This window comes from Cydia splendana, chromosome 12 (assembly GCF_910591565.1).
Source record: "Cydia splendana chromosome 12, ilCydSple1.2, whole genome shotgun sequence".
Classification (NCBI taxonomy): Eukaryota; Metazoa; Arthropoda; class Insecta; order Lepidoptera; family Tortricidae; genus Cydia; species Cydia splendana.
Genome location: NC_085971.1, coordinates 7,593,196 through 7,607,020, shown reverse-complemented (window position 1 = coordinate 7,607,020; position 13,825 = coordinate 7,593,196). Strand labels below are relative to the sequence as shown.

Here is a 13,825-nt window from a genome sequence, read left to right as displayed (position 1 = left end):
AAAAATAAGTCACGGCAAATATGTAACAATTATAAATCATATACGATCATTTACACTAACGATTTTTTTAATAGCGTTAATAGCGTTTTTCAATAAAAAGACACTTTAAGATTGTTTACCTTTTTTGTCTAATGTTAAAAAAAAACGAATTATAGTTATGAACCTAAAACGAGACGAATTATTTACACATAATAGTAGTTTAAAAGTTTCAATACATGAAAATCAGCTGAAGCCAGAACGATAGGCGACGGGTCAAGGCAGTTTTTTATTTAGTTGGTTAACTAATAAATGTTTGAAGTACCGGAAAATGTAAAAAAAAACATTGTTAACATTTATTTAACTACCCAAAGAAATACACTATAGACACATCAAGTGTTATACGCGTGTTTTCTTTTTACTTATGACAAGAGATTTATTTCTCGAGTTCTCGAGGCATTGAGTCTTTTTTTTCCCGCCTCGCCGAAAGACAAATTTCTCGAGATTTCTCACCTCGAGAATTCTCGAGCAGAAACCCTACGCATTTCCCGTGTCGCGATTCGCCGCGGTTTCAGTGCGACGCGATAAGAACACCTGCCTGCACCTGTGCCGTTATCACGCCGTAAGCCGGTACTCCGGGATGCCAAGGTTCAGGACAATGGTATCCAGTAAACTAATGAACCGAGCAAACAATTACTAATCACTTTTATTGTACCTAATTAGCATGCACGTGTGGCTTGCCAAATATTTCAACTTACCTTAAAGCTTAGTAGAATCATCCATGTTTTTACTTTTTCCATAGATTAACTTAGAAAATATAACCAACGGAGACGCCATGTCTATAATTTTCGGTACAAAATAGTCTGCCGTTTTTTGCGGGGGAGGGGCACATCAAATGTATAGGAGTACGGCATGTCAGATAAACGTCAGTCCATACATGTGGTTGACATGTGGTTGACCATTGGCCGCCTATTTTCGACAGAGGGGAACGCCTGTTAATGACCACTCCGTTTGGTTATATTCTTAGATTAACGATCATGCTATTTTTTTCTTTTGTGCGATCTATTGACATGGTTTAAGCGGTATTTATCTATTAAAATAATATATAAACTGTAATAAAACTTGTGATATCTTTAACTCCAATAGATATACAAAGCTAAAGTGCAAGTGTACCGAAAAGTAGGAAAATAAGGCAGTTAGGCCGGTACAGCTTGAGGCACGAGGCACACCTGTTTGATGGTGTTATCACTATCAGGAGATACGCTATCGTTCATCAAACAACGACATTCTTACTTCGCAGTACGAGAAGCCAATTTATTCTAATTCTAAAGCAAGTTTAGGTACTTACATTTCTAAAGACAGACCAAAAAAAGAGATGACGTCACGAATTTTTCTGAAACCTGTAGCTTGTCTTAACTGTAGTCTTATCAATAAAACCGATGCCTTCAATTTAAAATTATAGTTGAGCATGTGCTTATATCAGGTGAACTATTTTCAGTCCACCAGGCCAAGCCAATGGTTTCAACTGCTATTAGTTCTAAGTACGAGTACCTATCTATTATTTTTAGAAATCGCCTATTGCACTGGTTTTATCCTTTTTTCAGAAAATAAAACTATGTTTAGTTAGAACAGCTTAGTTTATTATTCACCATGCAATTAAGGATTCGCTTTCTCCACTCTGTCTTTCATTCTTAAACATGTATGGATAAGAAAAATACGAATATAACCCAGACTAATTTAAAATGTATCTTTTGGCGAGTCTAAAGGTTTGTAGAAGTTTAGTAGGTATTATTAGGTTGCGGTTTATGCGACATGGACCATTGATAAGGTAATTAATTAGGCCAGTCAATTAGATCCAAATAAAGCGTTTTGAGGAATTAATTCCCAGCAAGCTGGAAATCATTTTAATACCTTCACTTGGTCCTAAATGCGTATAATCTGAGTTTGCTCCCAAGAGGTGTGGATACATTTTGGGAGCCTTAGGACATACATTTTACCTTGGATTGATAAAACCACTCGATGTAGAATGAACCCACCATCAATTACAATGTCACTACCAGCAAGGTTGTTGCGGATCAGACACGGGTGAAATTTTTTTTAACACTGTTTTACAAAAAAAAATGGTTGTCTGTGTCAAGTCGGTTTACGGACGATAATTTTGCGTGATAACGTCATAAGAAAACATTACCATTACATTAACTAATGTTACCATGGAGATCCGTCCACAACGTTACCATGGATATTTGTCCACAACGTGACACTTTTTCGTGCATGCTACCGGTGTTCATCGATTTATAAGACGTTATCACGCCAAAAAAGAAATTCAAATGGTGGCCATTTTTTACAATCTTTGACTACGAATTCATATTAAGGTACCTTTCGGATCCTCAGATATCAATTTCTATCATGATTAAAGCAAATTTTCCGTCGGACGTACCGTTTTTGAACTACAAGCAAAAAACTGAAAAAGAGCAAAAAATTTTCCACAGCTCCTAGAACGGAGCAAACTCTGATTACATTAATGTAGAGCCAAATGAAGGTAATAAGACCATTTCCAGCTTGCTGGGATTTAATTCTTGAAAAAATCTAATTTGGCTGGCCTTCATATTTTTGAAATTGATAAGAATAAGTTGTTGACCTAGTGAGCCGTTCGGAAACGAACTTACATAATTTAAAGCTCTACTGACCTGGCCCTGTGGCGCAACGGATAACGCGCCTGACTACGGATCAGAAGATTCCAGGTTCGAATCCTGGCAGGGTCGCGGAAATACTTTTTAATTTTAGAATTTTCCACGGATTTTCTTTTTTTTACCTGTCTTCAACAATTAGTCGTTTTGTTTACTCATCTACGAGTGTGATGGCTACGCGTTAATGTTTGGCGAACAAGCGTTTCATTTAATAAAGTTATAAGGTAGAGCATAATAAAATGTACTTTATGGCTTAAATGATAGAGCTTAAAATGATATTGGTGTGAATTCCAATGAGTATGTCGGCAAAAAAACGTCTTTATTACTGGTGTAGGAAAGACGAGTTTCGCTTATGAGGCGTGGTACTTGTTAAATTATGATTATAAACACGCAGCTGACCAAATATTGTAGTTTGTAGTCGCGATAATTGGCCGTGATGCAATCGCGTGATCTCTCGGCTCCATGAGCATTACCCGTGTCAGTTTCTTACTGGCTTTTTAAAAATAATAAATCAAATATAGAGTTTGGAGACCACCATTTCAATATATACAGGGTGATTTCGGGGTCGTGGAGCAAGAGAGCCAGATATCATACAGAATCCAAAGATGAGCCTAATGATGTTGTTAATTATTGTTTATCACCAATAATGATGATTATTTTCCAGATGACAAGTAGGAAAAACCATTTTTGCATACAATTTGGTGACCCTACTCAATGTGACGTCTTGTCGCTTTCCATACAGCGTATGTCAAAAGTCATAGGGTGACCATAATTACTTAGTATAACATAAATTTTACTTGAAAAATAAGGATAATTCAAGTAATTATATTTTAATCAAATACTACCATATGATAATGTGGATCATTTACAGAGTCAGAAAAAGTGGTTCTGGATCACGACCCCGAAATCACCCTGTATAGAGTCCGTCTAAGCTAACTGTGCACCGACTTAAATAGATCAAAGTGAGAGACTTTCATTATAAACGTCATATTTTTACAGAAATTTGCCATTAATGATTTGATGACATTGCCATACTTTGTCATTGCAAATGGCATGTGGAATTAGCTTGATCCGACTGTTGCCGATAATTTTCGTGCGTTTTCATGTAATTTCTATATTTGAGAGATGGTAATGTTTTTAAAGTGTATCTTGGCAGGATTGTAAATCAATTTATTTCGTAAGTATGCGGTACGCCTACAGCCCAAACTATTTGACAGATTTTAGGATATAAGGTACGTCATTTGTATTTGTTGTAAGAATTTATTAACACTTGTACTAACGAATTTGCTTGTGAGATTCTGACATCATGTATACACTCTAAGGCAAATTTACTATTATTTTTATTACCTACTTAAATTGTTATTTCTAATAAAATAACGAGTTTATTCTGACTAGTGAGGTCTTACTAGACTGTGCATGCATATTTGCCCGCATTACTCCCCTACAAAATATTTTACGTGTTTACACATGATTGGGTTCCTCGACCACTAACATCAGTCTATTCCATCAAAATACTTATATTCACCTTTATAATATTAGTAAAATATAATGGTACTTCCCCACTATTTCTAAGAAAATGACAACTTAAGTTTATCTTTTCCGATTATTCTGAAAATACGTAGGTATACCTACTTGTTCTTGTCAAGGAATTATTTATTAAACCGTTACTTCTAGTTTCACTGCTGAATCATGCGACATTTATTAATAAAATTGAGATGAAAATGTGTTTTTACAGCACTCTCTTTTCAAACCAGCGTACGATATAATATAACAGAGGTGATATTAGACGTTGCTTTTTGGACAGTTCGTGATAATGATATTTCCGCGCTTTCCATTCAAATGACACCTGTCAGCGTACTCATCGAGTTGGAAGAATACTATAGAAATCCGAAACATTGTAGTAGTGTCACGAAATGTCGTGTTGAACTTATATGTACTAGTAGCAAATTGATATCGCTACTTTTTGGATATAGTCGCCATCTAACAGAATAATTGCACCATTAAGAAAATTAATGTAGAATTAAAATTTAACCCTTGATCTTGGTGTTGTGGCCTTTGTCATAGAGAAAGAGTTAGAGTTCTCACTCAATCAGGTTCCTTACTTAATAAATAATAAGTTGTATGGAAGGTATGGTAAAACCTATTAGGTATTAAAGTATTAATAAGCTTTAAATTCACTTAAAACTTATTATAAATGATTTTTACAGTAGGTACATGGGGTGCTACTTTACCGCCCTAGAGCGGTAATTAGCACAATACGTGCCTATGTCGAAAATTAAATGCGCCATATGTACTGTAAAACGTTATACATTACACGTGCGAAAAGGTAATTCGAATCTCGTGTCGATTTAAAACACTCCCTTCGGTCATTTTTCAATTTATCGCCACTCGTTGCGACTTTCCTACATTTCGAACTTGTATTATAATGTTCTATTTATAGATCATGAGAATTTTATGCTTTCTAATTTTTATATGCCGTGGTCGTGGTGTAATAATATAAACCTATATATGTATATTCTTTGGTAAGGAAGGGCACAAAGGAAACATTAAAAATAGTATTTCATTCAAAACTTTTTTATTCCAGTTTTCATTGATTCTTTTTTTTGTTAAATAATCAGTGCAGATTTAAATCAATTACATTATAAATGACAGTATGAAAAAAAATTGTGAAAATAGTTTAGAAACTATACAGTAGTAGTAATTTGTGACCTATTTATTGATTTCGGACTGCATGGAACATTGTTAAGCGCGGCGTTAAATGCACGGTTAAGGTGACAGTCCATTTCCAAGGACAGCTGCACTACTGTTCATTTTACTATGGAAATTGACAATTATACCGACGCGTTTAGTACCAGTAGTGCAGCTGCGGTCAGAAATGGAATGTTACCATTATGTCTGTGGCACCCGAGCCGTGCCGGCAGCGGCCCGGCGTCCGGCGCCGGCGGCGCTGCCGGCCGCAGCAGGGGGCCGCCTCAACCATTGCCCACCGCAACCATCAATAAACTATTTGTACCAAAAGGCGGGCACCCCGCCGTTAACTCATCCCTCAATAACTAAATCTATAACAGTCTATTTAAAATTATAATACATCATAATAAGAATTATATAAGATAATTAAAGCATTTTCACCTTATATTCAAAATAAAATCATAAAAGGTCTCAATTTGATAATTTTCCGCTAAAATTTAATATTTTTACATTTATTACATACACTATTTACATATAGGGCGTGCTCGACACAATTTATAAATTAAATGATAACGTTTGCGCCGAGCACTTACTCGAACACAATAACCTATTCCGTATCCTAATAGCAACAAAATCGCCATGCAAAATCACACTCATGAAAATTTAAATTAATAAAATTATTTAGATAAACCAACTTTCAATCGGTTTACATCTTTGATATTAATGGAAGCATCGTTTAAGAACTAAGAATCTAGGACTGAAGATTAAACAGAAATACAATATAAGCAATTAATTTACAAATGAAATCATATTTATATGATAGATTCCGTGTAGGAATCACAATATCAATATCGTAGCATTATTTCTAACTGGCAGTCCTGACTGGGTTTTAAGTGTTCCGCAAACCATTCAACACATAACATTCATAGGACTAACAACTAGTAAAGCTTTTTACATGAAATTAACAAAACAATCGGTCAGAGGTCGTCACTAACGATTGATTGCATTGCAATGCTGTCTCCTCCCGTAATGCCACAAATTACATTAAATTAACGTAGTACTTATATTGATCGTAACGAGATCGTACTTAGGATGTCTTCGCGAGAGGCTCGCCCGCGCGGTGGCTTCGTCGCCGTGCGCGGCCTCCTTCACGAGGTATATTTAATTTTACCATATAATATTTATCTTCTTAATCTAGCAGAGTGGCCTGTCCTGCTGGCTTTGCTTTTCTACCGCCTGTAACAGTAAGAAAAACATAGGTAAGTATAGGTATAAGAAACAACTAACCTTCTATTAAATGAAGGGTTCAGAATGACAGAAGGCAAGCCCTTGCCACCCAATTCAAGGCGGACGAGGGTGCAGTTACCAATCGTTGCACAGATGCGCGCGCACATGTTCGCTTAAAAATTCTTCGCTTATAAACAACTGTGATGTAATTGAAGAAGGCAGTGAAAATGGTTCGGATCGATTAATATTTCGTGATAAAGTTAATCACAATTACTCGGTAGCCAGTAATTGCGACAAATAGCGTATCGAGTGTCGCACGCATCCCGGCCCGCGTCCGGCCATCTGTCACCGCATGTGTGCTCCATATCAACACTTTTTAATTCATTAGCGTTTTGACAATGGGTCCATTATTTCCCTGTCCTAAATTAGTTGAGGGATGCGTGTAAAGTCAGAAGTGGGGGATAATAATCTGTAGAATAAAACGCTGGCTAGATAAGTACTGTAGGAAATCAGTTACGCGAACTCAGCAGGATGTTTTGGTTGAAGGAGTATTTGTTCGTTAGCAGTTTCAGCATAACTTTTTCGGTGCTAAGTGTTAGATTACTGCTTCCCGTCCGCACATCCGCGCCGCAGCTGAGCGGGCGCACGTGGCCACACCCTATTTACGGACACATACCAAAGGGAGAGCACACATGTTCCGACAGATCGGGACTTTGCGAGCACACGTGAAATCCCTTTATGTGACGAGCATTGTCGACTGGATAATAAAAAGGTAGGTATGAGCGTCGCATTTATTTAGCTATCCGGCTACCGGTGGCGGCCGTCACGTGTGCTCTGTGCGCAGCTGTGAGCAACCGTTAGCCGCACAATGCCCTCGATCGATCCGTCGGCGATGGAATTGATCGGCGAAATCGTTGCACGTGCAAAGTTTTGCGGAGACATTTCGCGGTGGACTGCATTGTCTACTCGCCGCCGCCGCAGTTTATTAGTTCGGAGAAGCGTAAAGGTGCTCGTAAAACTTTCACGTGCGATTTATGCGTGGCGAGGTGCGCGGAGACTGAGATATTCAGAGGAGCAGAGAGCGTGGGCGTGGACACCTGGCCGCTCGTTAGTGTCGCCTGTCGCCCGGCGGTCGCGACTCGAGCAAGCCGTGTAGGCGCTAAGCTGCCATCCTTTTGTGTCTGACGCAGCACCAACACAGCCTAAATTAATCTGATCAACGAACATGTGGTGGCCGCCATCTGATAGATTAGTTTATTGGGAAGCTGCTTAAAGTTCCTAAATTAATTTTGAGGAGAATCATGCGGGTGAATGACTAACTGATACGGCATTTATATTTTTGTTAAGATTGACAGCAGAGTAATGCAAATAACAATTCTTTACATGTGATGATCACAAAGGGGTACCTACTTTATTTTACTATAGGTATATACCTAGGTTGGTAACGGTAGTGTCTCCTGCTGTGCCTAGTCGCGGTTGTTTCGGGGCAATGTAATACAATTACGGACAATAATATTGGGTTCAAGCTGCAAAGGACAAAAACGTGAGTGAGAGCGGAGGAATCGAGTGGTAATGTCGGCGAAAGGTCCCACGGCCTCGCGAGTTCAGGCAGCTGCGAGCAACAATTACCGTCGCTGAGATAGCGGCGTGGCGTATGCTCGTGACCGGAGTTTGTGGCACACGGCGATGCCCCGCCAGATATCACCGTGAAATGCCGCCTCACGATGCCTCGGATTCCGGCACGATCGCCTCGAGCCTTCTTTTTGTAGGTACGCTTTATACAAGAGCTTATTTAGATTTGAACTACAGTCATATGAGATTTTATACTTCATGTTATTTCTCGTCTGTTTCGAAGAATGCGGTCCGATTAATCGGCATTCCGATACTGTATTGTAGTAGGCGGTACATTAGTATATCGTGCGATGTCGCCGGCGCCCGGAGCTCATTAAATCAGTGGTGCTTGTTTATTGGATACCTGAGTAATATGATCTATGTTTATGGGTGTATTGTATAAGTAATATACTATTCTGAATTCTTTGTATAATATATCTAGAGAATGAATTTTAATTAGCAATCCGAATACAAGCTTAAAACTATTTTATTTATATCTTTTAGACTTCTTAGTTGACACTGGAATGCGGGTAAAGGGTTCAAGGGTAACTGGTTTTTAAAACATTGTTTTGTTGTATTTGTAACAGACGCTAGGTTCAATGGGTTTGTGAACGGGATTTTATTGTTGCAGTTGTCGTCTGTTTGGTCAGTTGCGCTGCTGTAAATTCTGAGTAGCACGTCGTGTCCCCTAAATCAAGCTGTCGTGGGCATTTCTCTCGGCTCCAACAGCGGCAGATATTAAAATTTACGTGGCTCGGGCAAGTATTAACGAGCAGCGCCTGGGGCAGTAATCGCAAGGCGCTCGAATAAATCCTGCGCGATGCACCTGCCGCTCTGACGGTGCAGCAAAATCTTAGTGCAATTTTAGACGATTCCGTTCGGTGTCGGAATCTCCGCGTATCTCGGGGGCAATTTGAAACAAGACGCAACGGCCAGCTCGCGCAGGTGTTAGGCGGAATGTTAAACGAGGCAGTATACTTAAATATGTGTTGAATATTCAAATAGTGTGTCAGTACACGGCCGTTTACGCGGCGCCGGCGCAGGTGGCCGCGCTTCAAGGCTGAAAATCAAAACAGTCGTCACGCATGCGTGAACAGCGGTTTAGATTGTGGCTGTTGTTTATCGACCTAAGCACTACTCAAATACTTCATAGAATTAATGTACCTACAGCGTTTGAATGGTTCGCTTAAATGTTTGATTGGGACATTCCGTTACGAATGAAGACTGAAATCATGGGAACCTTTAGCGTGTTTTGAAGCTTAAGTTTCCGACTCTATGCATGCGATAGTGACGTCTCGCGGTCGCTTGTGAAACTCGGCATCTCCGCTTTTACCTTCCCGCGCTTGCGAAACGTGCAGGTGCGCGCGCGCCGCAAAAACAACGACGCGCCCGATTTCATTTACTTTTTATGCAATACTGTCTAGCTAGGCGAACAAGTTGTTTATTGGCGCGTATGCATCGCCTATTGTACAAATTCAATTTAAATTTAAAAGTTTAGCGAATTTATCTTCAACATGGCTAGAAGCGCACGGCTTCTGTACATAGGTTGGTAAAATTGTAAATATGGTAACTGAATTTAATACTTAGTTAATTTAGTTAAGCTATTTAACTAAAGAAAAGAAAACACTGCTTAGCGTTAATGTTTTCACCCAGCTTGACGCTGGTTTTCGGTGAAAACTCTGATAAAGTAAACAAAGTTTAAGGTTTTAGTTTTTATAGGAAAAAGTTTTTGGCAAAAATTTCATTTTTGGTACAAGCTTTTATCGCTGACTGTACTTTTCTTACGGCAGACAACTAATACTCATCGAGACAATTCTAAAAACCCCTAACACAATAAGGTTGCATTGTTTCATCACAGAGTTCCTATGGCCACCTACTGTCTCCATCATCAGATCAGCTCGATGGTACCATATATTGCATTGTCATCCGATTTATACATGCATGCAAAATTTCAGCTCAATTGGAAACCGGGAAGTGGATCAAATTTAACTTGCAAGATTTGATTATTTGATTACAGACCGACAGACAGACAACGGGACAGGTGAAACGAAATAAAAGCTTGTAAAAATAGAAACTAACCGTTTGATTATGGTGTTCATGAGCTGCAGGTGTTCTACGGAGGATGGTGTTGGGCTGCGGGCGCGGGCCTAGCGGGCGGCGCTGCTGCGGCGGGCGGCGGACCGTGCACGGGGCGCCGGCCAGCGCGCCCTCTGCGTCGAACTGATCCATGGCGGGGTGGTTCTCCAGCGCTGACTGCAGGTCACAGATGTAATCGATGACGTGCTGAATCACCTCCAACTTTGAGATCTTCCGGTTTTTGGGCATGAATGGCACCAGGTCCTGCAGCTTCGAGAGATACATCTGGATCTCTGCGTTTTCGCCTTCCCGGTGCCGCTGCACGCGCCCTCCGGCAATCGCCGGCACGGAAGCGCCGGTCGCGCACACTGCTGTTATCGCTTTCATTGTAGATTGTGAGTTGCACTAAACACGAGCACTGGAAGTAACGTTATCGCGGACGCGTGTGGCGAGTGCGGACTGCGAGCGAGGAATGAGGAGATGCGCGGCGGCGCGTAGTATTTATGGTCACGGGCGGGGCGCGGGGCGGGGCCGGTCGGGCCAATGGGCTCACGAGGCGAAGCCTGATTTTCCCATGGCGGCGGTGGGCGCCGCGTCTGCCTGCGCTGGGCGCTGGGCGCTGGGCGGCCCTGACTAAGGCCGTTGCGCTCGTGACATGCACTTTGTCCTGCATTGTTGACTTTTTGATCAAATATTTATTTTATACAATAATAATTAGGGAATTCTAGTTACAGTAACATTGTGGATAAGACATTCCGAAATTTCCTACCTATGTTACGGTCAACTAACTCTACTATTGATTCAATTGATTGTAAAGTCTTATTTTATTTCTTCTTGTTATGAATATCTTATTTTCCATTTAGAAACTTAGATATTTTTAAAGGAGACAAAATGTCTGCTATTTTTTTTTTAATTTTACATATTTGCTTAAGTTACCTATGACTATGACATATGGGTCTCGCAACATTTTCCTATAAAAGTTTATCATACAGCTCCCCAACCATTAACCACGAATAAAATATACCTCTCGAAGATAAGTCTTGTAGGTACATTATGAGAAGTATGTCTATTGAATTCCATATAGGTAATGGGAAATGATATTATTTATGTCTAAACGTAATCTGGCTTAACTAGATTAGTATAAAATGTTATATCGCTAAATAAAATAATAGCCGCATGTAGAGCAGGTACTAAACTCACTTCATTTTCAATTCAGATATGTACCTAATTATGCTTTTTTTTAAGGTATATTATATATTTATTTATGGATGGACACGCTTTGTATAGGTTGCATATGTAAGTATGTAGTTTAAAAAAAATGTAGAGTCGATGTTTCATTCTTACATCTGTCGTTCTCTTTCAACTCAATTGCCAACGTTGCAAGGTTTACAGTTTTCAGTAAGGTACTTCATACGAGATAAGTATTGAATTTGCGTGTAGAAACAAGTCTAAGTTATTCTAAGTTCCTACAAGAGGAGAGCGAACCTCTACCCGACCTCAAAATTCAAGTCACCCTCTGCATCGATTAGTAAAGGTTAAAAGGCAATAGCATATTACCTAGCTACGCCTGAACAGGCTGCAGCGAGCGAGGGGGTAGGGGGTAGGGGGGGAGTGGAACAATGGCCGTACGTGACGGCATCCACTTGTCGCGGTCCCACGGGGACAGGTCCGCTGAAAGGCAACGGGCTCGGCTACTACCTGTAAAAACTACAAACGTACCCGAATGCGAATTAAATTATCAAGCTATTTGTGGAATCGTTAAGTCAATAATTCTTCCAATAATCTTATTCCTTTATTCCAATAACATAGTCTACCTATGTACAATACGTGGTTTAACTAACTTACCTAAGTAGGTAATTAGTTTACCTACTGTACGTAACGTGGAGTCGCGAAACTTTTTTTTATTGTTTAACGATTTTGAAATATTTCGAGGCGAAAAGTTTTCGAGCCTTGTTTAGTAAAAAAAAGGCCGAACTGAAATCCATGAAATATTAATTTACTGTTCCTTTGGAATAATTCCTTCTGCTGCAAAGGTGAATTCATACAAGCAAAACAAATATGAGAGTACACATGTCCTGGGCTATCTGAGTGATAAGTATTTTTATAATCGCTTTATTAATTGCTTTGACAATCAGTATTAACTATTTAGTTCCGGCCCAGGTATAATAAACATGCCTTCGTAATGATTACCTAAATGACCTAAATCTCTTAGGTATATAAATAACACCTGACTAAATTAAGATAAGCGACAACGCGACTACGACAACAACAGTAAACAACTACTAAAAAGACTCTGAACTCTGAGACAAAATGTATTTGTTACCATTGCATTCGTCGCTTTGTCCCATTATCTATATATCGCGGTGTCATACCGGGTGTGGCCTGTAACACGAGCAAATAATTAAAATATAGATTGTACTCCTCAAACGATGACACTTTTGTTCAACAACTTTTAAAAATTATGAAGTATTTAGAGTCTCTATTTTTCATACAAAATAAATATTATCTTCAATGGACGCCATCGCCACGCCATATCATTGTGATTGACGTTGCTTGTCACGCCTTAAACATAACAAAATTCGCAATACATTGCGTCTTAGAATAAACTTTAAAGTGTATTAAAAATCAAACCACAAGTTATTTTTAAAAGTTGCTGAACAAATGTTGGTCAGTATGAGGAGTACAGCCTACAGTTACATTTTTTGCACGTATTACAGGCCACACCCGGTATATTATTTACGTTTAGTAAGGACAGGGGCTAACATCTAAGTGATCTAACATTATTTTAGGATACTTGCCTTACCCAATAAAATGAGCGCTTTCTATTAGCTACCTCTGTAACCTCTGTTAGACTAGTTCCATCCGTGGCGGCAACCAAACCTCACGTACCTAAATCGTTACTGGCTCCTATGCGACCACACAAAGAGGTCCGAATCGTAACAACTACAGTCCAATGACCATAAAAAACGACCGCGGCAAAAAGTCGAGTCACCTTGGAGGCGGGAGTAAAGAACTCAGGTAGTGAATTGCTTCATTTGGTGTTATTTGGAACGCCATTTAAATTTAAGTGATGCGATTCGAATAACGCAATTTAGTGGTGACGAATCACGGACAGTCCAAAACTGACACCCTGGAAAAAGAAACATTCATATCTTATTAAATAAATGCTATGCCGAAACAAAAATAAAAAAAAAACCGACTAACATTGGTAGCACAACGGTTTCCGTCCAACAATAATAGTTTACTTTTGTTCACAGGTTAAAACGATAGTTTGTTATTCCAATCTTTTATTACTGAGCTGAAACCAGCTATTGACAATATAAGATTTACATTTTACAGGCGTCAATTAGTTGCCATACCTGCAAATATAGATATTGTCTAAACACGTACGATTTTTTGCGCCCTGTCTTGATGCCGATGTGGTGTCAAAAGCACCTTGCAGTTCAATTTGTTTCGGAATATTGTCTTAGGGCAGCAGGTATTCTCTTTTGTCGATTTGGTGGCGACAAAGTACAAAAAAAGTTTATGGAAAAAATTAGCGGCCAGATAAATATACCTTA

The 13,825-nt window shown here is 39.3% G+C and overlaps 1 protein-coding gene and 1 non-coding gene across 2 annotated transcripts; one reads left to right on the top strand and one right to left on the bottom strand.

The window, feature by feature from the left end:
* The first annotated feature begins 2,665 nt into the window (after positions 1 to 2,665).
* Positions 2,666 to 2,738, top strand: Trnar-acg (transfer RNA arginine (anticodon ACG)). The gene has a single exon. It is a non-coding gene; the product is annotated as a tRNA-Arg (tRNA).
* A 2,478-nt stretch (positions 2,739 to 5,216) lies between these two features.
* LOC134795394 (protein extra-macrochaetae) lies at positions 5,217 to 10,736 on the bottom strand. Its single transcript, XM_063767224.1, has 2 exons — positions 10,269 to 10,736; positions 5,217 to 6,587 (listed from the first exon to the last, which is right to left on the bottom strand). The coding sequence occupies exons 1-2, from the start codon at positions 10,650 to 10,652 to the stop codon at positions 6,546 to 6,548; spliced, it is 426 nt and encodes a 141-aa protein (XP_063623294.1). The 5' UTR covers positions 10,653 to 10,736; the 3' UTR covers positions 5,217 to 6,545.
* Positions 10,737 to 13,825: the final 3,089 nt, after the last annotated feature.

Coding starts and splice junctions, on each gene's coding strand:
- LOC134795394 (XM_063767224.1), bottom strand. CDS start 10,652: ATGAAAGCGATAACAGCAGTGTGCGCGACCGGCGCTTCCGTGCCGGCG. Junction 6,588..10,268: donor ATGAACACCATAATCAAACG/GTTAGTTTCTAT, acceptor TTACTGTTACAG/GCGGTAGAAAAGCAAAGCCA.